Source organism: Merops nubicus, unplaced genomic scaffold, assembly GCF_000691845.1.
Source record: "Merops nubicus isolate BGI_N331 unplaced genomic scaffold, ASM69184v1 scaffold1406, whole genome shotgun sequence".
NCBI lineage: Eukaryota > Metazoa > Chordata > Aves > Coraciiformes > Meropidae > Merops > Merops nubicus.
The window spans coordinates 1,741-29,074 of NW_008616712.1; the positions used below are offsets into that span (position 1 = coordinate 1,741).

Below are 27,334 nucleotides of genomic sequence, written 5' to 3' on the forward strand. Positions count from 1 at the left end.
TCATAGCTCATCCTTTTCCATCATTTCAAATGCTTCTATATCCTCATTCCAGTCTGCTAATATGGATTCCATAGGCTGGACTTTATTATCCCAGTTAGCTTTGGAATTTGGCTCTGTCTCAGTCTGTTGTTCCTGAGGCTGGCTGTCCCCCTGCACAGATGCTGGCTCTGCAGCACTGGCCTCCTCGGTTCCAGGGATGTGGGAATCCTGATGTGAAAGGGAAACGCTGTCACTGGCTGCCTGAGCTGGGGATAAAGAGTCAGGGCTGGTAACATCAGAGCTTTCTTCTTCTTCAGGCTCCTCACTGACTGCACCAACATCCTGAGCTGCTGAAGTGGCTTCTTCTGAATTCTGTTTCTGTGAATCATTTTCAGATACTTTCTGGTCCATATTCTCCATCTCCAAGTCTTTGAGAAGGGGGGGAAAAAAAAAAAAAAGGCTTTGAAAAAAGCTTAGAAAGGCAGCACATTATTATGTATTTCTAAAGCAAGGTCACTTCCCTTGGCCTTATTTCCTCAAGGAAGTGCAGACTTGCCATTGGTATGAAAATTTAATGTTATTAAGGAACTTGTTTTACAAAGTGAGGGAAGGGAAGACATTTAAACACATTTTAAAAGAAAGCAAACTGCATTGTGAGAGTAGTTCTGGTTTGTCCAACTTCAATAGTCACTTCTATGATGAAAAGCTGAGAGTTGGGGTTGTTCAGCCTAGAGGAGGCTCTGGAGAGACCTTACTGATGCCTTTCAGTAAAGGGGCCTATCAGACAGATGGGGACAATATTTTTGGCAGGGCCTATTGTGACAGGGCAAGGGGTGATGGTTTTAAACTCAAAGATGGGAGATTGAGATTATATAGAAGAAATTTTTATTTATTTTTTTTCCCACACTGAGGGTGGTGAGACCCTGTCCCAGGCTGCCCAGAGAGGTGGTAGATGCCCCATCCCTGGAAACATTCCAGGTGAGGTTGGCTGGGGCTTTGAGCAACCTGCTGTAGTTGCAGATGTCCCTGCTCACTGCAGGGGGGTTGGACTAGATGACCTTGAAAGGTCATTTCCAACCCAGAACATTCTATGATAGTTACCAACCTTCAGTGTTCAGCAAATACCCACTGCATGCACTGAACTCTAGTGCTGGATTTTAAAGCACTCCCAGATGCACCAGGACCCCACATCTAAACAAGTGGGAGTTGGGCAGAGCTTTATAAGTTTCCTGAACTGTGAATTTAAGAAAGAGCCAAAGCCTCCCTCATCGCATTCACGCTCAAAGTGACTGACAAACGTATCTCAAGTACCAGCTTAGCTTTACAGCAGCTGTCCCGTTCATCCATCCAGATTTCTCTGGAATTTGATGTTTATACCTAACATACAAGACACTAATGTTTCAAGACTCCTAGGGAGTTTAACTGCATACACCATTTTTAACATGGAATACTTACTGCTATCAATAATGTAGTTTGGAATCATTTTACCTTTAAAGATTGTTGCTGGGATTCCAAATGGAAGCATGAGGAGAGTGGAAGAAGCAGATAGGGGTTACAAATTCTCACAGGCAGAGCTATCTTTTGTATTCAGTATTTTAGAGCAGCTTAACCACTGTTAGAAGTGGGAGGAATCTGTAAGCAGCTATGAAGAAACAACACTGCAGCTCTCAGCATATCACCTTTGCAAGTGTGCAGAAAACAAATGTGGTCACTAGTTTACCAGAGACACTTGTTTTACAGACTCTGCTTGGACAAAGCAGTGTGACAAGGAAGGCTCACAAAAGGAAAACCTAGAATTTTCTGCCATAGACAGCCATTTTAATTGTGAATATATTAGCTTGCAATTTTCCTGTCATACAAGAAAAACAGCAAAACCTCTGAGGTCAGCAGCCTTATTTCTTGCTTCTCCTTAGATAGGCAAAATAATTGTAACAGCTGTTTCTTTCCTTTTGGGTACCAAGGATGTCACAGGGGAGCTTGATAAGAGAGAGGCATTTACAATGTAGGGCACCGAAAACACTCACACTCTTCCTGACACCACTTCAAAGCAGATTATGACAAAAAGGGTTCAAAAGGAACCCAAAAGGCTGTATTTTCTCATTAGTCAAACTGACATTTAACTTAGGAACAGCATTTCTGGATGTTAACTTAAGGGCAGGGGAGCAGATAATGACACACCTCAGATAATGACTTTCCTATGAAGAAACTGGTACCTAATGTCAAACAGAAAACCAGAGCTACCAAATAACGTGTCTGCACCTTTGGGCAACAGCAGAAGCTGCTGCTGGACACATCTCGCTGTGCCACGGCACAGGGGGAAGCTGAATGTGTACAGCCCACCTCTGACCTTACCTCTGTCTTTTGCTTTATCAGAGAGGAGCACTTCCACAGCCTCATACTCCCGGATTGCATCCAGTATAATGTTTCCCTCCTTGTTGAAGAGGAAGAGCATGGGAATTGTGATATCATCTGTATTCTTCCCATCACCAGCCATTTGGAAGAGAGGGGCTGTGTCACTGCTGCTTCCCTCGTTGTCATCTGGCCAGGGCACAGAGAAGAGGCGTAAGCTGAGACACACACACTACAGCTCTCAACTCCACTGGCCTCCTACTGCCCAGTCAGCTACGAGGATCCCGGGCACAAAATGGTAAGCTGGCTGTACAAAGGAAAAGCCAGCCTGGGTACTTCTTTCCCTTAACATTTCTCATTCGTATCTCAGCTTTTCCTCAGCAGTTAGTAGATAGCACCACTGGAACTCCCAGTGATCCTTAAAATAACAATTTCTAATCTGCAAAACCAGTGACAATTACCCCCCCTGTGATTTGTTTAGCTACACCTTCTGTGCAGATCTAGACAAACCCAAACTATTTCTTCATCTCCAAAAAGCTCAATTTCTGTGTTGGAATACCATCATCTCAAAGAGTTTAGCAACTCCTTGTCACCTCCCCAGTAGCTTGAAATCAGTAAAATGCATGTTACATCTACACAAACTTAAGATTTTATTTACCAATAACAATGCCTCCTATTGCTCCAGCTTTTTGAATATTTCGTGCCTTTTCAGCAAACATACACTGGCCTCTCTGCATCAGAGCAATTTTATCTTTCACTGCCTCAGGATTAGTGATCTCTGAGCATCCATTATATGGCTTAATGGTTGCAACAAATCCTCTTGTCTGTTTGGAAAGACAGAAACCAAAATAAAGAAAGAATTAGAGCACTAGGTTCAAGCTTGCAAAAGATTAAGCATTTTTGTTTCTTCAGTTAATCTAATGCATTTAGTGTTGCCTTCTGTCAACGCAGGCAATCTTCACCCTGAAGCTGGTGTTCTAAGAAGCAACAAATGAGCAAGTGAAAACCTAACTCTCATAGTCAGTGTATCTCCTCTGTACCTGTGAACGGCTGTCTCTGGAAAATTTTCTTCTGTGAATTGCTAGTCTGGAACTGCTCTTTGGGGCTGCATATTGCCCAGCTGAAGGTTGGTAAGATTCTCCTATTTCCTCTGTGATAGTTTCTTCTTTCATCCAGATACACCCTTTTATAAAAATTTGCATAAGAACAGCCTACTCTAACTTTAAAAAGGCTTTTGCAAATTCACGGCTGACACGGCAGGAAAACCTTCCCTTAAATTAAAATTTCTGAAAAGATGCACTGCAGATTATACAAATTTGTTTAAAAAACCATCTTATGTACGGATCTGAAATCCCAAATCACAACTGATGATTCAGGAGCAGAGCATGGGCCACAGACTGTTAAGCAGCTCATCTAAAAGCCTGTCAACCACTGTTATTCTGTTATTGCTGTGCCCTGTCATTTTAACCACTATAATTAATTGATCACCCTCCAGCTGGCCACCCTGAAATAGTAACAGTACTGTAAAATTTGGGCTTATGCAATGACAGAAGTAACAGAAAGCTAGGAACAAATCCCATACACATCTTACATACCCCTGCTTTGTGTTTGGATAAGTCCATCCCAAATTGTGCTGGTCCAGCAGTCAAGACCACCCTGCCAAAGAACGGATGGGAAACGATTTGGACGGCACGAGGAGGTAGCTGTTGCTCTTTCTGCTGCTGGCTGGAGAGTTCAATCATCTCCTGCATGAATCGTAACCCATCTTCAGCATCGAGGGAACTTGCTGCCTGAGTCATAAGGAAACAACAAATGGTTTCTTCTTAAACGTTTGAGAAACTTTGAAAAAAAAATTCAATTGAAGTTATGTTTGCTTGGACCACTGCCACAAAGATTTTTAAAAACAAAGAAGATTCTCACTTGCACTTCTTTGTTTTTTCAAATAAGGATGTTAACCTTTTAGCACCTCCACCGCCCAGAAGGCTAGAATCATACAGACAGACCTCAAACAAATGGAATTATCTCACACTGAAATAATAACATTATGTCAAAGTGATGTAGTTCACAACAGTCTTCATCTAAATTAATGGAAGATCAGGTAAAAGTTTTGATGAGGCAAAATATTAACAAGCATCAGCCTGCTAAAGACAGTTGCACGCCCAGCTCATGTACCTCCTTCCACAGTCTGGGTGTCCCTCCTGAACCTCTAAGTGTCAAATATCACTAGCAGGAATTTAATGAAACTTTTACAAAAAAGCCAGGTACTGTCAGGTCTTACTTGCACTGCATGCTGTACTAATTGTACTCGTCCATCTTTCAGGTGAATCAAACTGACTCCCATCTTCTTCAGGATCTCCAAGTGTTCAGGATTACTGGCCATGAAATCTCTGGCTCTCAATGGCGGTTTTGGGCCACTTCCCAAATTCTCTTCTCTGCCAAAAGATATTGGAGATGTAGGCTTTAAAAAAGCTAGTTATTCTTGAAACATAACTCTCACATTATTGCTACCACCACAAGATTACAATTCTCTGGAATTATGTTGTGTATAATCTTCACTAAATGCAACTTCTCAGTCAAGTTATCTTTTCTAGAAGTTGTTGCTATTATTGTTAACTTTGTAGCACAAAAAAGCACACGCAATGTTTGTAACAAAACTACCCTGTGCTATCTCTCATTTCTCAATAGTCTGCATCATTGTAAGATTGGCTAAAACCAGTCTTCCTCAGAGTTGCTACTCAGTTTTAGTCAAGGAAGTATAAATATCAAAGAAGTGGTTGGAAGGATAAACTTCATCAGCTTTAACAGTGTCTTCAGTTCTTTGAATCGGGTGAAGTTACGTAGGGCAGCACAATTTGCTTACTACAGAGTTGCAGAACTGTTCAAGAGACTACAGACATTAATTCTACACACCAGAGAACAGGGTTCCTGTAATACCTGGGCTACAATCCCCACTTGGAGTATATGGCTCATTAAGGTCCTCTGGCTTTGAAAGATTTTCTATTCCTGCTGGAAAGGAACTAAATCTTGCTGATGAAAACATAACTGATTCCCCCATAGCTAGGCTATCTCTTCTAGAAGGACTACAAGCTCAAGCAGAGTAAGCTTACATTTCTCTTTTCCATGCATAACAGACACTATTCCACTCACTCCTACTCTAACAAGAGACAGAAAATATTCATCTTACGCTCTGGAAATACCCCTAGGACAGCTCTTATCCACCACGTTTTTCAAAGGTTCACGAATACTTTGAGCAAACATAGGGTCATTTGGGAAAAGGATCTGGGTGTTGGGACAGGTCCAGTCAAAGTTGCTGTCATCCAGCTCTGTGTATTCTGTAGTCTACAATGAAAGATACAGATCAGCTGTTGTAAATGCAATAAATGTCCTAGAACCACACAGATTCCAGGAATGAAGAATACATCCCTTCTGTGCCACACCCTGGAACAACAGAGGGTAACCAGTGCCCACAATGCCTTCTAGAGATAGATAAATACACCACCAGTTCTGCTTTGTAACTTACCTAATTTGTATTCACAATTTCTGGTTTTTGTTTGGGGTTTTTTTGTGGCTTTTTTTTTTTTTTTCCCCCAGAAATAGCTAATCCTGTACTGTGCAAACAGTACTTCTCAAGCCACTGACACCATTTTCAATGGAGCTTTCTTACTCATAGTATGCATGTTGGCAGCCTGGACTTAGACCTTAAGAAAAGGATTTTACCCACAAATGGTAATAAAAGACCAATTAAGAGAATAAATTGTTATCTAGATAACTACACGTTAGGCCAGAACTTCACACAGCATCATCTGTGGGAATCCTTTCTGTCTCAAACAGATCAATTTCTCATGTTGGGAATTAAAGCTATATAAAAATGCTCCTTCAGACCCTCCAGAGGATTTCTTGCACAGTTTAAAAACCAGTCTCCGTTTCCAAAACTCAGAGACAAAAACATGATAAATGCTCAAGGAAAGAGTATTTCAGAGAGGGTGCAGGATCTCCACCATGAAGGAACATGAAAATCCAACCCCATGACTCATTAAATATATTACCATGTTAGACATTAAAAGCAAGCAATTAAAAATTTGTCACTGTCTAATGCTAGAGTCCATAAAACCAAGTGGCTTCTACTCAATTACAGGATTTCCCCAGGACACGTGGCATGGCACACAACAGGAGCATTTTCCTCTGATCCAGGCGTCACGGGAAAACTCATAGTAAAGGTTAAAAATAGGGGCACAATAACATAAATGAATTTACATCCCTGACACCCTGGACACCTCTCTCCTCACTCCTTTGTTTCTTTTGCTTGCCAGTAGTATTACTACCTTAAAAATAAATTATGTCCCCTTATTGAGCACAAAAAAAAAAGATTATTTAGGATGTTTCATGGCATAGTTGTATTGCTATGGAAGGTTAAGTACCTTATAAACCTATAAATGTTCTCATATTTACACAAGAGAGACCTAGTGGATGGACTAAACCAATTAAAGATCCCCAAAGCTACAGCTGTGCCTTGTTTAACTTTCTAGTGGTCTCCAAAACCCTTTCAAAATTTGCCAAGGATTCACATCATAAAATAAACAACAAAAACTTAAGCATGTTGCAAATGTTTTTAGAGAAATAATAGAAATTAAAGGTGAAAATAAAGTATCACAGCTTGTTCTTTTCAAATTTATACAGAGATGATGAATGATTTTGTTTTAAAATATTGCTAATATTCCACAGCTTTTTTCTCAAGACTCAGTGGTGCAGAATCTAGCCATGGCAACACGTACACTCCTGTGACTGGCACTACGAACACGATGAAATAGTTCACAGTCAGTGAAGCGTTAAAATGGGTGGACTTCTTCAGACTATGGTCTTTCCTGGTTTTTCTTCCATTTCCTCTCATAAAAAAAAGGAATGGGCTCAATGCACCACTAGAACTCTGATTTGAGCCGTTACATACCGTATTCTTTTTAGAGATGGTTTGGTTTGTAGTGGAAAGCCAAAGTGGTAACAGATGAGCTTCTGTAGTGAAGATATAATCTTCGATGTCGAAAATCATGTCTTCCTTATCAGCAAACAGCAGGTAAAGATATTTAAACATCTCAGCCAGAAAGAAAGAGTCCATTCTATGGAAAAAAGTGGTTGTCCTTTAGGAAGTTCTCTTTTTCTTTAAAACATCAGTATTGTTCTGTCTTTGAAGACTTCATGACTACTATTGTTGAACTTAATTCCTTCAGCATTCCTTCCACTTGGAAGAAACTATGTTTGGAGGGAAATGATTCACCATCTTCAGTAGCAAACAGCATTATAGAAAAGCCAAATAAACCTCTTTACAAACTTCTGAATTTGAAGCATATTTTATTTGAAAGTAATTCATCTAGTGCTCTGAGACAAATGAAACATTATTAAACTAAAACTATTCTTATGTAATGAATTATAAATCTATTGAAATACTTTATAAACTATGACAAATGGGTAATTTAAGACTTGGCTATAAAACTGAAGACAGACAGCTACTCAAAAGTCAATTAATTCAATTAAATAAACAGGGTAATGATATTTTTTCCTATAATCTTTTTATGGAAAAAAAAATAATTGCATAAGTTTTTACCTATCTTCATGACTCCCTGTACGAACATCCTTCATGGCAGCAAACCCACAGGGTACTCTTGCATACTTGTTCAAGTTTTCAATAAGTGTTTTTCCTACTTCTAGATAGTAAGGGTCCCCAGTAGCCTATAAAAGAAAAAAAAACCAAAACCCAAACATAGAGGTGCACTTAGTCTTACTGAACATCTAGCAGCTTTCGCTTTCCTAAGGCTAATTTATTGATTCCATACCTTCTCAGGCAGCAGTAAAGCTTAAATTATTCTTAGTGCTAAATGGTGAGAAGAGAAACTCGTAAGATACTATTGCATCACCTTTTGTAGATACACAGGTAAGCAGATGGAAATACTTAAAGAAAGGCAAGACACTGACACTGCTCTTCTCTGCAAGGTACAAACAGCTTTTGCTCTGTCTCTAAGAGTATCTTTAAGATACCCAAGTATCTTTAAAAATACAGGCCTTTGCCACTTAAGAGTTTTCGTTCTAATTCTAGGCATATAAAACAAAATTCATAGAGCAATTTTTGATAACCAATGCTAATCTTTTTTGTGTACAGAATTAGCTCCAGTAGGTAAAACAAGCTGGAGATAGGCTACTCATTCTGTATTGAAATAAAACAAAATTTCAGGTGCTAGATAAAGTGGCCAAAAGTCAAAGGAATTAAAGTGATCTTACCTTATACAAGAAATAAGTGCTTTCAGCAAATTCAGGCCTTAAAGGATGCTGAGCCCAGTGAACTCTAAAGTCTGTTGTGAATGCCTGAGAAAGAAAAAGAACAGACAAAAATAAATGCAAGAATGAAAACCAAACAGGTTTATTTTGAACCTAATTTTAACTGTATTACAACAGCTAAAGTACACAACAGTGGAGGACTGAACATCAGTCTCAAGAGGCTACAGAAACCTCTGTCCAGTTAGTACATTTGAGGCCAAAACCTAAACCAGTGCTCTAGCCCACTTAGCAGGAGTGGGATTTAAGCTCCTGTTAGTGCAGAGCTCCAGACACCGCCCAGAGTCTTGACAAGTTCCAGCAAGCAGAGTTCTGGCAAGAGATGCCAGATGATAACTTGTGCTCCAGATGCAGGAGGTGGCACGTAGCCTCCAACTGCTCCCATCAGCACAAGCACCCAGCTGCTGCTGCAACCCAGCCAGGGCAGCCTCTGGAAGGGCTGCCACACAGAGACCACCCCAGCTTTGGCAAACATTGATTTTCTGAAAACTCACCTACCACCTGCCACTTCCAGTACATTACACTGTCCTTGCAGACAGACAGATGGTAAGCAGCTCGTTTTAACTGAAGAATTACCACAGACTAGAAGTCAGTTATCTAAAAATTTCCTAGTCTGTGTATTCACTGTTAACATGTACTGGCAAAAGCCACTTCTGTGATGGTTTATATACACTACTAATTAATACCAGGGTTTAAATTAAGTGTTTGCTAAGGAGGATGGCATAGTAGTTTAAATGCAACTAACTGATGTTTCAAAGTTTCCTTCATAAGTACACAGTCTCAAAAAGACCACCCACAAAGCCATAAGGAGCCAAATCATACCATTTTAAAAGGACTCCAAAATAATTGCTCCATTGCTTAGAGAGCATTCTTTGATCTCAGTATCCACATTAGAAAAATGCAACGTATCAGAAATAAGCTTACACCAGAGGAAGGTCAAAATTAAAACTAGAGTCAGAAGCTTTCTCATATATTCTGGGTCATCTCAGAATAAAGACACACTTCAGCACGTAAACCAGTTTTTCTGTGCAGAACTAACACCCTCAAAGACTCCACTTGCAGTATCTACAGATGGCTCTGTGTGCCTACTTTCAAGGACATTATGCAAAATTTCAGAGTATTCTCTTGGAACAATTCAGTCTTCAGTTTCCCTCCTTGAGTTAATAAAGGTGACTGAATTCTTTAGTATTAATGCTAGCAGCTGCTTGCCAATATAATACTACATGTCCTTATACAAGTTTTGCATAATGAAGTGAGTCAAGGACAATGCTGAAAGGCTGGAATATGAAGCCTAAGCAACTGTTAATAGCAGCAGCTTCCTATCACCGTGTTCACTACAGCATAACTGAAGGAAAAATACTTCATATCCAAAAGACAGTTGTCATACATGCAGAACTGAAAATAAAAATGCTGTGGAAACAAGACTTTTGTTTTAGTAACACATGCATCCACTATTTTTTTCAAATGGATATTTGAGACTGCTCAAATAGAGACAAGAATCAGTTTGCACAATCAAAAAATTACTGCCTTACCTCTGGAAGAAAGTTATGCTTTTTTATAACCTGATACAGCATCTCGTGAGTTTCAATAGCAGGTCTAATATCACCCTTCAATACCTAAAATTAAATAATAAAATTAACACTAATTCACCATGCATAGGAATAATATTATAAGTTAGGCAAAACCACTGTGTTCATGTAAAGTTACAGACCAATTCCTGCATTTCCAGCTGATACATACTGTAAATATTACCCTTTCAGTACAAGTCACAGATACGCCATAAAAGCTTTTTAAGCAAAACAATCAGTGAGCTCATTAAAACTCCTGCCTATGGAGAATCTCTATCATTTACAGAGAACTGCAGTGCAAGTGTGATTTAGTTTGTCTAAAAGATGTAAATGGCACACAAACTAGAAAATTTTGTCACTAGACTACTAAAAAGGCAGCTTACTTTGAGTGATTTCATGACTAGGAATGAAGGAAGCAAATCACGCTGACACACTTTTCTTGCTACTCGACATGGGCGGAAACGCAGGGTAGCCTGCATCATAGCTCTGAAGTGACAGGGGGAGTACAGAAATCCTCATTGCTGAAAATCAGATTGCTAAGCTCGACTTGCCAATTACATATCCAGTCTAACTATTTACTTGTTACTAAAATCACCTGCACATGGGTTTTAAACCTTACCTGCAACCCAGGGAAGAAAGCTAGCAAAGAATCCATCCAGGTCCTAGCATTTAGCATTGGTTTATGGATATGAACATCAAGAAGAAGAGGTGGCTGGCTGATGTATCTCATTATGGCATCATAGTGCTGACGAACATCAGAAAAATTGTGAGTTTATATTATTGATACATTTTACAACACAAAAATACATCAGCAGATTCTGGCATTTTATTTCAGTGGAAGAACCAGCACTGCATTCCAAATCATTATTACATTTGGTGATGCACACTAGGTTCTAGTTTTCCAAACTCAAAAGAAGTGTAGTAAATATTGAAAAGCTCCCCAGCATTACACATGCAATACACATCACATTGTCCAAGTAATACCTGCACACAAAAGTGTATCTAGCAGCCTTGTGATAAACAACTATCACAGTTAAGGCACATTTGTTTCTGCTGAATCTTTAAGCACATACTAAATAAACCTGAAATGGCTTTCTCCAAAAGACAGAATTCTGAAGGAAATGCATCTCAGGAGGAGAAGGGGGAGAGGAGGTATAAGCACCAGCAAGGCAGTTGGACTTGGTGGCTCAGAAGAAGTTTAAAATCCACTAGTTCACTTGTCAGCTCACTGACTTCCAATCTCATACTCAAGATAATGGCCCTTCTTGTTTTCTCAAGCACAGAAGGTACAATCATGAGCACATCAGCCAAATCAACAGGAAACACTTAACAGACCTAATTGACCCAAAACACAGTAATGGTGGCTGCAGGTTAGGAATATGAAATCTTTGCAGTCAAAGAGTTGCAACAGGCCTTTAGCTACTGAATTATTCCAATTTTAATATTCCTCATGATATTAAATTATAAAAGGCCCTCATATTATTTTACAGAAACATTTGCAGTATTATACTCTCCAAGGTGATCTTGAAATACAGATTCTCTGTACTGGAAACATGGAAAAAGCAACCAGAAGATTCTGATTTTTATCAGCTAGGGTTAAAATATCTGCTCAGGTGACAGTTCACCCAAGATTAGCAAAAACTCACACTAAAAAGAGCTAGTACTTGACAGATTAGAAATCACAGAAATTCTGCTAAAGAGCCCTTCATAGGCTCCTCAAGCTAGCAGCTGACTGACAACACAATTAGTTGTAAATTTGTCTTACAGAAGGCACAAACCTGAGCAAGGTGTTAACTTACCGTGTTAAATCTTTCCAGGAAACTGTCATCTCCCAGCAAGACATAGGCTTTTAATAAATATTCATAATATGAATCTATTCCTGCTCCAACTCCACTATCTAGAAACAGCAGAAAATGAAAAGGTGAGTTTACTTTAAGTAACTATATGGATATTTCCCCTTGGTTTAATTTTGATTCTAAAGGTTCTTCCAGTAAAAGCAAAGGCCTCTTCTAGCATCACTAGAATTAAGGCAGAGCTGGATCCAAGGACACAATACTGCAAAGCCTTTAGTGCAAAGAAACAGTATCAGTGCATACAGCAATAGGAACAGACATGCATTGAAGCCAGTTGCTTCGTTTTTCTCATGTGAAAATATTTCTACTGGCTGCCATAAACAACCACACTCCTGTTTTGTGGGTTTTTTTCTACATATTTATACGTATTTATAGTAGAATATTATGAAAATGTATCCAAGCCATTCCTCTCAGCATTAAAGTGAACCAGAGAATACTTTCATTGTAATTAATAAAACTAGTTTTGCTACCAAAATACATTTTCAGAGCGAAGCCCAGGTTCACACAAACACAGAATGGTGGGGGTTGGAAGGGACCAATCATCCAACCCTCGTGCTCCAGCAGGGTCACCCAGAGCAGGTTGCCCAGGATCGCATCCAGGCATGTTTGGAATCTCTCCAGAGGAGGAGACTCCACAACCTCTCTGGGCAGCCTGTCCCAGGGCTCCAGCACACGAAAAGCATTTTTTTCTTCCTGTTCAGATGGAACCTCCTGGATTTCAGTTTGTGCCTGTTGCCCCTTGTCCTGTTGCTGGGCACTATTGAAAAGTCTGGCCCCACCCTCTTGACCCCCACCCTTTAGATATTGAGAAGCATTGAGAAGATCCCCTCTCAGTATTTTCTTCTCCAGGCTAAACCACACTCTTCTCCATAGGATCCTGTTGGCCTCCCTGGCCACAAGGACACACTGCTGGCTCACAGCAAACTTGCTGTCCACAAGGACTCCCAGGTCCTTCTCCATGGAGCTGCTTTATGACAGGTCAACCCCTCACCTGTACTGGTGCATGGGGTTGTTCCTCCCCAGGTGTAGGACCCTACACTTGCCCTTCTTGAACTCCATGAAGTTCCCCTCTGCCCAACACTCCAGCCTGTCCAGGTCCCACTGAATGGTCTTGCAGCAGGTTTCTCCAGCACTGAAGTTACGTCACTCCACTTGCCTATCCCATTAATATTTTCCAATAGTCTGGAGAAGTACATTGGGAGGGCTGTCAAGATTTTTTTTCTTGCCCAAAACAACATGTGGTCAGTGACCCCAGGTGGGGACCCCACTCACCTTTGCGGACCCAGTCCCCAGTGTGAATGTTGATGGTGACTCCCACCAAATTGCTGCTGCGCTGTCTCTTCTCCCAGATGAAGTCTAGTGCTTTCCGTGCGTACTCCTGCAGCAACACACACACTCCTTAGTGCAAATTAGGGACACACAGATACTAAAGGCTTTGTCTACTGAAATTAAGATGCTAGGAAGTAATAAGATGCTTCATATCTACCAACTACAATACTCAGTATTACGTACATTAAATAGGACAATGTTCAGTCCACATTTTATATATTATTATATATTAGTACACACTTTTGCTGACTACAAAAACCTGTTCTTGATTACACAACTATCTGCCAAGACACTGTATGGTCTTAGGAAAGTTAAACGTCTTTCTGCATGGGTTTCCTTCTGTAAAATTACGCATACAGACAGAATAGTGTAACTAATTAAAATAGTTCAAGAAATATAACAGCCTTAGAATAAAAATGGCTGTGTCTTTTCAGACATCTCAAGGTGGAGCAACAATCCCTGTCCATACAAGTTATGTACACTCTTCACACACACAAAATTAACTTGAAGGTAACAACCTATCCAACAAAAATGGCTTTAAATTACCAAACACTTCAGGGGGGAAGTTTTAACCCAAACAGACAACACAGGCCCAGCTATGCTCCCACTGGGTTCCATGACACGAGATAAAATAACAGGCCCACATGGAAAGACTTCAAAAAATTCTCATGTGGAAAAAAGCTTGCCTTTTTTTTTTTCTTTTGTGTATCTGATCAAAGAAACCCCATGAGTGTGGGGTTCTATGTTATTTTTTTTATTTTATTTTTTTCTCTTAGCTGCATTTTAAGGACCAAGCACCTCACTTTTCCTTTTACTAGTCCTGATCCCTCTACTCAAGAAACTATGCAAGCATTATCCTTTAGCTACCCTTCAGTATATTTATCTTCTTCTGTATTTTTTAGCATCTTTGAAATACAATTATTTCCTATTAAAAAAAAAAAACTTTGAAAAAACCCACAAACAACTAATCTGAACACATGCAAACATCTTGTTCAGAACAGCTAAAACATGCACCTATCTGATGAACTCAAAATTGTTTCTTAAATTACAGAAATTTAACAGAACACTAATTACATAATGCAAAAAAAATAAGATATCATGGAAAGCAAACCTCAAATATAGATGTTCCTGTGAATCGGCTTAAAGCTGCAAACTCAAGGATCAAGGTACCTGCACAAGCTGTACAGGTATCAGTTTCTGTTCCTGTTCGTGCTTCTGGATGTCTTACACCAAATTTCAGGTTAACCTAGGGAAAAGAGATTGTCATCTTTATTTTGACTGGCAGAAAGAACTCACGCTCCAGTGACAGGTCTCTAGAGCAACCATATAACTTTATGCTTTTTCTAAAGGCAAGAAATAAGATCACACAGCCCACTTCAGTTCTGCTCTACCACATCCTGTCAATTCAATCACACATGTAACATTATCTAGAAGTACCCAAAATACTCAAACATCCAAAACAAGGACTGGCACAAATACTGGTTACCTGGTTCACTGGACATGTGAATAAAAGAACAGCACTCTAAAAATCTAATTCTAGCGATTTATTTACCAGCAAAGGAGGAATGCAGAACATACAAGAGCTCTTGGAAATGATGCTTTGTAAGTATCCCATTACTCCTGGCTCCAGAGAATACCTGATGGACCCACTTCTGTTGCGGGCACATCAGAACTCTGTGTTCTGGAGAGGGCCCTCTCAGAAGAACATGACAATCTAAGCACCCTGAACATCTTGAATTAGAAATTTTCAGAAAAATTGTTGATTTACTGAGCCTAATTTTTTTTATTTTATGGCAAAGCTTCCAATCAAAGCCACATCTCTCAGGCTTAATGGATGACATACACGGGAAGGAGTTTTCTGTCATTTCAAGGCGTATGTACCACACTGTTTACATATGATGAGAGTTTTTATGTTAAGTGAATATTTTTAGATTACAACTACCTCTGCCCTCTTAAAAATATGGATGTAGACCATGAAGATTAATCAGTTTCGTGTTAATTCACAAGCAAGTGCTGGCAAGTTGCTCTTTCACTTAGTGACATGTATGTACGAAAATGAAAATTACTCTTCTCAGCTACTTGGTGGTGCAAGGAGCAAGAAATCAGCAGAGTGATTAAACAAGATTTCTGCTGTTACTATTCACTCACAACAATGTGTATTAGAATTTTTAGAGTTGAAAAGGTAGGGATTCAGAGAGCCTAAAACTGTATATACAAAACACTAGATAGCACGTATTACAAATGAGCAAATTAATCAGCTTTTGATTTTCTGTACACTTGCTAAATATACAACTGATTTTAGAAAGAGACAGAAACAACACAACAAGAGTTTTGCTTACAGCAGTAATCCTAAATTGCAGAAACCAGAGGACTTACTCTTGGGTAAGGGAGACCACTAGTGGTGTTAAAAGCAGGTAAAAGCTTGTAGCCTAGTTCCTTTGCCATGTGCAGAAGTTCACCGTTGTACCACTGCATATATTCACCTTTTTCTTTCAGCATAATTGCCACTGAATGCCCACCTAGGAGACCTCTAAACACAAGAGAAACAATCCACATCTGAAAAGGTACAGTCATCTGAACGGCAATGCAAAAATGTCTACAACTTTGATGACTACATCCGTAATTTTGCCATAGTCACATGGCCTTAATCTTCAGAAATGCTGAGTAGACAACTGCCAGTTTATAATCAAGATTTGCTGCCAGTGTTCTGGAAGTAATTCTTAATGTTTAGGACTCAAACCTAAACTGTAGGGGAATCATTGATTTATCAACATAGTCAAGAATAAAACCCAACACCACGTCTAAAATTGGATAGAAGGATGAATTATGGAATGGTAGGGGTTGGAAGGGACCTTGTCCAATCCCCTGCTAAAGCAGGACCATCTAGAGAAGGTTGCCCAGGATCACATCCAGGCATGTTTGGAATCTGTCCAGAGAAGGAGACTCCACAACCTCTCTGGGCAGCCTGGTCCAGGGCTCTGGCACCCTCACAGGAAGGAATTTTCTTCCTTCTGTTCAGATGGAACCTCCTGGGTTTCAGTTTGTGCCTGTTGCCCCTTGTCCTGTCACTGGCCATCACTGAAGAGTCTGGCCCCATCATCTTGACCCCCACCCTTTAGATATTGAGAGATATTTAGAAGATCCCCTCTCAGTATTTTCTTCTCCAGGCTAAACAGCGCCAGGGCTCTCAGCCTTTCCTCCTCAAGAAGATTCTCAACAGCAGGGTAAAACTAACCTGCTCTGCTCCTGTGCTGAGCAGCAAGTTGGATTAGAGACCTTCAGAGGTTCCCTCCAACCTGAAATAACCTATTACCCTAAGTATTGAAATGTTCTATCTGTTAAATCAAGTATTGAACAGTGTAATTTGTAAGACTGTTTCCATTACAATAAACACTGCTACCTCAGCATGCATTTCTTTTAATCAACAAAAGCTACAGCCGCAGCAGTTCGAGGGGGTCGGCTTGATTCAGCAGCTCTGCATCCATGCCTGCCTGGCATTTTAAAACCTTGCTCAGGGCAGGTGTCGAGCTATGCTAACTGACAAAGGCACAACCCTTTAAAATCAGGTGAAAGAGCACAAAAAGTTACATCATAAGGACACTTAGCTGAACCACCCCATTTCTGGAGTTTTGAAAACATCAAAGGTACTCACCCAAGGACTCTTATGTTGGTTTCAAAGACAGATACAACTATGTCGTTATCTAAATTAACATCCTTTATTACTTTTTTTACAGCCTCCTCAAACTCTTTGGTTTTATTTAACACCTGCAATAAAAACATAATCAAGTGTTTAGGTTCCAATACAGCTGAAACAGTCATGCCCAGGTGTAGAACAAGTGCAATGAATTAAAGGAAAAAAGCATTTAACAAGCCTTAGACTGGTGTTCTGGTCCTGCAGGAGCCTACTCTGGTACAGTGCCAACAGACATTAGTATTATCCTTTCTCTCATGAGATATGTGAAAGAGGATAAAAGTTGTATGCATGAACAAAGTCACTGAGAACACACCTGAACTGTCACCCGGGGATTTCTCTGTTTGTTCCTTGCCCTGCTCGCACGCCACGACTGGAATGCGACAGGACTCTGCAGGCTCTGCGGGCAAGGACTGGCCTGCTCTGGTGCCCAGGTATCACAGAAGCCTCCCACCCACGGGCTAAGGGGCAGCATCCTGAGTTCAGTGACTTGCCCTGGCACCCCTCCTCCTCCCAGCTGTTTTGTCCTTGTGCCTGAAGAACAGCTCAGGCATTTCAGTCATAGAACGGTTTGGGTTAGAAAGGAACTTTCAAGGTCATCTAGTCCAACCCCCCTGCAGTGAGCAGGGACATCTGCAACTAGAGCAGGATGCTCAGAACCCCATCCAACCTTACCTGGAATGTTTCCAGGGATGGGGCATCAACCACCTCTCTGGGTATCTCAGCCAGTATTTCACCACCCTCAGTGTAAAAAATTTCTCCCTCCCATCTAGTCTAAATCTTCCCTCTTATAGACTAAAACCATCACCTCCTGTCCTCTTGCAATAGGCCCTGTTAAAAAGTCTGTCCCCATCCTTCTTATAGGATCCACTGAAGTACTGGAAGGCTGCAATAACATCTCCCCAGAGCCTTCTCTACTCCAGGCTGAACAACCCCAACTCTCTCAGCCCTTCTTCATACGAGAGATGTTCCAGCCTTTCCTTTCACACTGATTTGTAGTTCAATCAATCTTTAAGAATTTTTGAGACTTATCCAATTCATTATTATAAGTGCCTTTAAATTCCACAAATTTTAATCTTGCTCTAAGTCAACAAAACAATAAATAAACCACAATAATCCACTTGAGTGCCTCTGCTAGATTGTCTGGGAGCTCAAGACTCCATACTTTCAATATTTGTGGTCCCAATTCAAAAGAGCCAAGTGTCATCTCACAGCACATTGTAATAAAGGGAGCAGCTGACAGAAAAGAGTGATACAGGAATCACACACCAAATCAGTGCAGTAAGGATTTTCAAAAATCTTTCAGATTTACCTGCAGATGTGAATGGCCAAAAATTCCCCATTTCCAGACTCTACCTTACAAGGACAAATTATGTCAAAGGGATTGAAATCTAATTAAAAGTAGTTTATTAATTATTGGAATCTTTTAATAAGAGAATGAAAATAAGAAGTTTGGCAATGTGTCCTGGCAGACACATCCAGTGTTACATTTTTTTTTTTTATGTATATTTAAATATACTTTTAACATATATTTAAGTGCATGCCATTTCACCCATTAAACATGTACATACAATTAAAAAAATAGGTAATCCAGTAGGCATTAAGAGGTGTGCACCCATAAGTCAGCATGTTGCTTTTAACTGTAATAGGAAGCAAACTCACTTTTTTGTTAAGTTAGAGGATAAGTGTCAATGAAATGTGAAGGAACTACTCTAGTTTTCTCCTTGCAACAAACTCCAAACAACACCACAGCAGTACCTGCAAGTTCTTACAAGCAATAGACACTTCAGGCAGATAGTCAGAGATCAAATATGAAGAAAAAGTAGGAATTTTAAAATGCATGATTTAACAAAATAGAAATCTAAAATAAGTCTGAGCATCAGGAGACAATCTTTTTGTTTTATCAAAGTTTATCAATAGATTAAACTTACAACAAGAGTGTCCAAGGTATCAATCAAGGTCAGTGAAAATCTACAAAACAAAATTTAGAACATATTCACTACAGACCTGTATGTGTTGAAATTAAATAATTTTCAATAGTAACCAAAACTGTGGAATAAGCTAAATTCTGAAAGATCACTAGGTGCTAAAAAATTAGCTGTATACAATACATTTAATACCAAAACACCCTACTAAGTCCCTTCCCTTTGTTAGTGACCAGAATAGGAGCTGACTGAAACAAGCTATAATTATAAAGATACATTTATTTACTGCAAAGCTTTCAAAGTTCTTGTAAGCAAATTAAATGTTTATTTCTCATCTCCAGTCAGACATACTAAGAAACCCAGCAGAATCATTCCAAGTCTTTTCCAAACCTTTTTTGATTTCTTCTTTAGAAAACAAAACATGTTGCCTTATTAAGTGTAATAATAAAAAGATTCAGGAGGGTCAAAAACCTTCCCAAGATAAATTTCTCTTCCTAGAAACTTCTTCAGTTAGGTACTTCAAAAAAAGCTGTGCTTTGGTGCAATCAAACTCAGTGTTAAAATTAGTGGTTAGTGACTACGGGAAATGAGGTTGTTACAAAACTCCTACGTGGGCTCTAACAGAACAGGAAGAGGTACAGGGAAGGGCAGTAAGGGGGGGCTGAAGTGACATAGCAGCTTCAGTACCAGGAACAAGTGACCAGACTACAGCTCTTGAGCCTGGAAAAGCAAAGCTTAAGTGTCATTACACAAAGATTTGAAAATCCTGTGAATAAAATGGAGGAGAATCTGCTATTTGCTGTTTCGCACAGTGAGTTTCACCTGACGCCACCCAGCACTAGCAAGTGACAGGCTCCAAATAAAGAACTACTGATTCCATAAAAAGAGAACATCAAGTCAGACTCACAGTATGAAACAGGAGTATCACAATAAGGCTCATCTTGCTCATGTATCCTTCTCTAGGTTGGCTCTAGTGCATACCAGGCTGAAGACCTTTAGCCTAACCTGATGCTCTTGCATTAAGATACAAACACCACACATAGAGCAGAATTAGCAGAATATGATGGTATTAAAATTGAAAACTTTGCTAACAGTTACAACTGCCTATTGAAGAACAAGCATCAAGAATTTAAGCAAGAGCCTGATGTCCTAGATCCTGTCAGCAACATGTGACTCTGCAGGGAGTATAATTAAAATTCTAATGCAGTCGTCATCTATTATAATTTTCATTGATTTGTAAAGATACAAGGGCATTCTGAGAGTGTCATTCTGCAAGAGAATGAGATTAACTAGTGGCTATGCACAACACACACAACTCTTTCCATACAAAAGGGAGGGGAGGGAGCTGATGCAGCACACAGCTACAGAGCAGGCTGGTGGGCAGCCACACTGAGACAGGACTCAGTGGTATCTCTCAATACCTCCCCAGGCTTCTGTAGCAACCTCTGGAGTAAGGAACTTCTGTACAGAACAAAAAGTAACCAGAACAACATGCTCAATGCTACTTCTAATTCTCTCTGTGGTATCCAAGACAAGGACTTCAACTTTGATTAATACTATTCTGCTTAGGGACACTAAGTAGCAATACCAATTTAAAAATTGTTATTTTATTTGTTATTAAGTATTTGGTCCATAAACTGTACACATACACGCACCAAAGCAATCATTACTGACACATTTAAACTAATACAGCTTTGTCCTTGATTGTTCAATTTAATATGGAGAAAAATCTACATTTTGCTGGCCAAGGGATCAGTACTTTGTATTACAAGTTATTTGAAAAGAAAAAAATATGACAAATTTCAATGTCTGAAATAATGTTTTATACTTTGGCAAAGGCTTCAGGCTATCACACACACATGCTGGTCATTTGACCGTTTTCAGGGAGCTTTCCACTTAAAAACAGTATTTTAAAGACCACTTTCAAGGCATGCATAATGGGTAACAGTTTACTGTTCTGTGCAGCTGATATTTAACCCTTATAAACTCTACTGAGCAGTCAGATTTACTAGTACCATAAATGTCCGGTCACATTTGGAAGGCTTTCCTATGGCAAATAGTTGGAGATTGATTAAAAAAAGAAAAAGAAATCTTGGATTTCATTTACTAGTCTATTCTCTTTTGCTGATTAAGGCACAATTTCACATCAGTTAACATCATGGGAAGAAATAATAACTGTACTTCTTACAAACACAAGTTTCTAGACACGTCAACTGAACCCACAAGCTTTACGGGCTACAGACGGTACTTGGCTTGCTGGGTGTTTGCAGGAGAGGGTAACCACGGCAGACACTAACTTTCCCAAGGCATCATCCACATCCCCTCGGCTCGGCTCCTGGCCCCGCACCCGTCCGCGGCACGTCAGAGGCATGAGCTCGTCGGCAGGATAGGCGTGCTCCTGTGGGGACAAAGCCAGGCAGTCAGCGCCAGCCGCCGCCCGCGCGGCTCCTCTGCGGGGGCTGCGGAAGGGAAGCCGGACTGCACCGTGCCCCACAAAAACTGCACGGCGGTCACAGAATCGCTGAGGTGGGAAGGGACTTCTAGAGGTCATCTCGTCCAGCCCCTCTGCTCAGGCAGGGCCACCTGGACCCAGACGTCCAGCACTGGACCCTGATGACTTCAGAGCATCTCCAAGGAGACAGCACAACTTCTTTGGGCAACCCCTGCCAGCCCTCACTCACCTTTAGAGTAAAAAAAGTGCTTCCTGATGTTCAGAGGGAATCTGCCATGTTTCAGTTTGTGTCTGTCATCTTTGGTCCTGTCACCAGGCACCACCAAAAAGAGCCTGGCTGCATTTTCTTTACAGTGTCCCTTCAGGTATATCAGCACTTCTGACGTGGCCTCACCAGAACCAAGTAGAGAAGGATCACCTCCCTCAACCTGCTGGCAACATTTTGTCTAAAGCAGCCTAGGACACCACCAGTTGCCTTGCCACATGGGAATGTTGCTGGCTCATGGTCAACTTGGTGTCCCACCAGGACCTCCAGGTCCTTTGCTGCTGATCTGCATTCCAGCTGGGTGGCTGGAAGTTATTAAACTGAACAGAGCAACAGGACCTCTTTCTCTCTAACCTCCCACAGGTGTCTGGAGCAACTAATGATACATCCAAAAATAGCCCTCACCAGTTACCTTGAATAGTAAATTGTGTACTTTCTGCAACAAGGTGCATGGGACACTTCCTGTAATGTTTCTTAGGCAGAAGTTACCATCTCAAAGACGAGTTTAAAACCTAAAACTAATGCAGGCTCTAACAAGTGCCTGATATTTCATTAAGACATTAGTGGGAACTAGACCTAAGAGTCACTTTGGAAACATTTCCACATAAATCTAATTGGCTCAGAACCACAATCAGTGACAGATAAGAGAAATCAGAAGGTAAAATAATAGATTGATAAATCACCACACAAGGTATAACAAATAATAACATTCACAAAAAAGAGCTTACCAACACTGAGCCTTTTACAAATACAACTTATTTTTATTTTTTAATGAGAGAGATGTTGCTAGATTGGTTTGGAAAAGCAATGGTTACTTTCCACATTTGTAGGAAAAGCACTCTGCAAAGCAAGCTGTATTATAATGGTATTTCTTGTTGGTCAGAGAGAAATAGCAGGAGCTGCGCCGCATGTCGAGTTTCCCTCTCAACTCAGTGTGAGTTTTGCAGGTTTAAACTACCGCCAAAATGGAATATCAAATGAAACAGAGACCTATTAAATTCAGCATTGTGCAATAGTAGAGGTTTGCCGAAAAATTTTCAGAGTGGCCACTGTCATTAATAAACATGAGTCTTAAATCTATCTAATTTCAACAAACACGCATGAAGTTGCCTCTCCATTAGAAGCCAAATCCAAGTAGTTTTGGATGGAGCTTCTCTATTTGGATTCCACCAGGGAAATGGCTGCTGCATTGTGCTCTCCAATTTTACTTTTATTAGGGAACTAATATGTGGCAGGATAAAAAAGTTCAATGACCGCACTGAAACTGCAGTAAACACATTCAAAGTCTTTCCAAATATATGGTACAAAAATAATCTATATTCAAAGATGAAATAGAGAGGAAAAGAAGGAACATTCTTCTATAAATAAACAGCTCCTACAGCAACTTCTTTTGAAACTGACAGCTTGTTTCCCTGTCTACCACTCTCCCAAGCGTTTTGGTCTTTGCAGGACTTTGTTCTCCTCAAGTTCAACTACAAAAGCCAGAATCTAGATCATTTTAACATGGCTCAGATGTTTCTGAATAACTGTGCAAAGTATTCAGAAAAACAAGGTTAAAGAAGTACACGACAAAAGCAATGTCAAAACTAAGTTCTCAGGCTTAAATTATGGACAAAACACATGAGAGAAGTTATGGAGAAACTGGACTTTTTAGTCTTGCAAAAATCATAAGAAGATAGAAGCATTTTGAAGAATGAAAGTTGCCCTATCCTTTATTTAGAGCAGGAAAGGCTTCTGGGTCAAGTGATTTCCCAACTTGTAACTTCTCCCCTTCCAAGTAACCTCAAAGGAAGGTAGCAAGACCCAGGAACTACAAAACATGGCACAAACGTTACAATAAACGTACTTTGTGAAAATATTACACAAACAGAGCTCAACAGATACTCTGGGATTTCTACACGTTCTGCCCCGACAGCCGATCACACTGCCTCACGTCAGGACTGTAAATTCAGGGCAGCACAGCACTTGCATAATGAAAAGAGACACATTGCTACTAGTGCTGTAACTCAAGAAATACCTACTGGCCTCAAGTGATTGACACTTCCAGATATTCCTTCTGACAGTCAAGAAGAAAAAAAAAAATCTGATTATTACAAATATTGTTGAAGGACTGAAAGAATAGCAGCTTTTTACTCAAAGCTCCTGTTAACAGCTAAAAAAAAAAACCCAAGGGTTTCCCCCTTGCATGCAAACATGAATTTTCAGTCTTCTAAATTCACAAGTCTACAATGCTTATTAATAGAACAGAAGAGCAAAACTTTTCAGCTGGCAATTTCAAAACCAGCTGCAAAAATAGTTAATTCTTTGCTGTCAGAAGCAAACCTGATACTCTAATCTTTCTAAAGCTTTGAACAAGCAAGTCATATTTCTCTGTTTGTTTAGTATTCCAGCATACGTGGCAAGTAAATATCCTTTTGGCTTCAAAGTCTCCAGGATCACTGAAGTCATTCTTCTCTTTCATCAGGAATTTTCTGGCTCTAGCTGTAGAAGACACCCACCAGTTTCCAATTGATCACACAACCAACAGCAGGAGCACAGATCCTTTCTACCAGCATATAACATTTTATCTGATTTTGCCAAACACGTAAGTTTCCACTTCAGAATGCCACAGGAAACCCACCTTAAGTGTTTTTCATGAAACAAGATCCCAGGTAGCTAGTTACAAATTATCACCAAAAATCCTGGTGTTTGTTAAACTGCTAAGGTGCCAAAAGCAAGAGCTAATGATACAAAGGAAAACTACACCCACTTTGAAAACACTCTTGCTTGGTTTTCTATCCAGTCTAGAGTTTTGTAACTTGTAACTCACAAGATTTTAACCTTGTATTACATATTAAAGTGTGAAACGAGAATACAGAAACTGGGACATGTGGCAAGATACTGCCAAGAGACAGTCGTTTGTCCTGCAGGAACTGGGGCAACTTAAAAGAGGGGTTTCTGCAACAGCCACAGAAAATGTGCAGAAAAACCTGGTAATGTAACCTTAGTGAGAATGTAGCTTTTATATTTCTCTTATTCACATTTAGTTTCTCTTCAGAAGTGTATTATAGAATCATATTACTTGCAGTGTATTTGAAAGGAATTATTTCTCAAGTACGTTCATTGCACGCTAAGTAATACTTTAAACATACAGAATCATGCTGGTTGGAAGAGATCAAGTCCAACTGTTAACCCAGCACTGCCAGGTCACCACTAAACTGTGTGCTTAAACTAAGCTAAGGTGTTTCAAGGCTGACTGGAGCACAGGATGGCTCACACATCCAGAACATGAGGACCCCTGCACAGAAAATCACAAGCCATGTTAAAAGCAGCCCCAGCGAGCGTGGCTCACTGTCATCTGACAGTCACATACTCAGAAGAGGCTAAACACAGATATGACAACAGAGCCCCTTTGCCTTCTACTTTGTTCTACAGTGTTTGTATGTAAAAGAGCTATCAAACTGCATCTAACACATCCTACCAAGAGAAGAAATATTATACACCACTTCTACCTACAAAATAAGAACAATCTGTATTCTCCAGAATCTGAGAACTACAGGCAGTTCTTCTTGAGCTTCTTTTTCCTAGTATTTTTAGGAGTCAGGAATTTCAAACCAGAACTTCACCGAAGATGAAAACTGTTCATAGCTTGATGTGAGATAAACTAGATTGAGAGACATCAGGCAGAGATTAACAGAGGCACTGCTAGCAATCCCTAGCTACCATTCTGAAACCCCTCATAACCCTCCTGGCACTGCTCTTTCTGAAAGTAACACTTGCTCATTGCCTTTTAAAGGCTATACAGGTGCTCTTACTTATTTTAGCTTTGGTTTTGCCTCTGCCTCCCTACTATTTCTCTAGAATGGCACGTACTGTGACTTTCTTTCTCAGGTCAGCAATAACAACTTAAAAAAAACCCCACCCAAACCCAAGTATTCTACTTACCATATAGTTGCTATATGCATGATCAAACATTTCAAGAACTTGGTTTCTACAAAAAAAATTAAAAAAAGCATTAGTGGTCTGCCTCCCAATGGCCTTTAACACACCATCTCAGAACAGCAGGATGTGTAACACTTTAATATCTGTCATTAACAGGCCCTCTATTACCCTACTCTACTCAAGTAAATTAAATAACAGCTTAATCATTTTTCCAAATTCAGCTACTCTGGTTCATTAGAGGAAGGGAAGACTATTTCTTCACCTAACATGAAATAAAGTATCTGGGGATCTCTTTGAGCTTCCTGTGCCTCCACTTAAACAGTTGTAGATGTCACCAGCACATTAAAGCTGGAGATGGGACACATTCCACGCTCAGCAAAAAACAGCTAATAGAATTATGTTCTGCTTGTAACCACCAATACTAAAACCAACTGACACAGCATAAACTCCTGCCCACGATACAGAAGAGGACTGTAAATTATGAGGTACACCTCTGCTGTGCATTAAAAGCCTTGGCAGGCAAATACTAAAGACAATTCTTGTAGATACATTTATTTTACATGTTTGAAAAGCAATCAAGGTGATAAATGCTACTACATAAAAAAAGCACTGTTTTTGGGGTTTTTTTTGAGAGAGAGAGTGATTGCACTATTCCCAACTATTTTATCCTAAGTGTTCTACTGAGGAGCCCTGCAAGGCAAAAGAGTGTGCTAAGCTACCATCAACATAATCCACAACCTCTGCTGGTAGGACTGAGCCTAAGAGAGACAACTGCTGAACAAGAGCTATTCAGTGATGTGCCATACAGAAAGCTGCCTAAAACCTGTCCCTCTATGCACATTTACAGGGCATTTTCTGAACAAATTTCTGCAACTGACTGACATGATCTTGCCATTGAAAACAAGGATTCCCTGTCATTATTCCAAAACTGCTGAAACAGAAACTGGCAAGACATTACTTGCACATGCCTGGGGAATCAGGTGATACAGCAAGTGCAAGTTACAAATGAAAAAGTTTTAAAACCAATTGGTGAATGAAACATAAATACCACATGTAGTCACATGAAGAAAGCATACAAAATATTATTCACACTATGTACCCTGAGAAGCCCAGATGGAGAACCTCAGTAACTGTAAACATCATCAGAGTTAAATTTATCTAATGATTAACAACCAGGAGAATATCCAGACTGCTTCTCCAGCAGACTTTTTGCATTGTTATTCTGTGTGATGGACTGGTAGATGGGAAGATGGTGATGGAACTGCCCCAGAAACAGAATAAGATCCCAATACACTCGATTATACATTTGCCCCCCCAAAAAAACCCACACAATGCAGTGAAATACGTTGCCACCTATACTGTAGACTTTATCCTTCAACTAAAAGTTATACTATAAGATAATTATCTTCTTATATGTACATGCAAGGAAGACGAAAGCAGTTCACCTTACATACAGGACTAGGCAAGGACACGTGTAAACCTTTACCTTTTATATGACTCCAGAACAGTCACATGTTCCGGAGGCATAGGCGTAATTAAACCAACTGACTACGGACTTGGATTTACCTTTGATCACTTCTATCCATAATTACTTGCAGCCACCGGCTGCAATCTTCACGCCTGGATCTCCCAAGTGTATGGCAGGCGGCTCCGACCCCACAGGCAGCAGAGGCGACGAGGG

At 40.0% G+C, this 27,334-nt stretch overlaps 1 protein-coding gene across 1 annotated transcript; it reads right to left on the reverse strand.

Moving 5' to 3' along the window:
* On the reverse strand, positions 1-27,180 carry EDEM3 (ER degradation enhancer, mannosidase alpha-like 3). Its single transcript, XM_008942895.1, has 21 exons — positions 27,140-27,180; positions 25,657-25,702; positions 21,313-21,413; positions 19,022-19,061; positions 17,052-17,164; positions 15,776-15,929; positions 14,511-14,645; positions 13,343-13,448; positions 12,017-12,114; positions 10,837-10,962; positions 10,182-10,265; positions 8,596-8,679; positions 7,925-8,049; positions 7,274-7,439; positions 5,513-5,667; positions 4,664-4,760; positions 3,924-4,118; positions 2,987-3,152; positions 2,332-2,517; positions 1,468-1,482; positions 1-407 (listed from the first exon to the last, which is right to left on the reverse strand). Exons 1-21 carry the CDS (start codon positions 27,178-27,180, stop codon positions 1-3), a joined length of 2,640 nt encoding a protein of 879 aa, XP_008941143.1.
* Between the last annotated feature and the right edge of the window lie 154 nt (positions 27,181-27,334).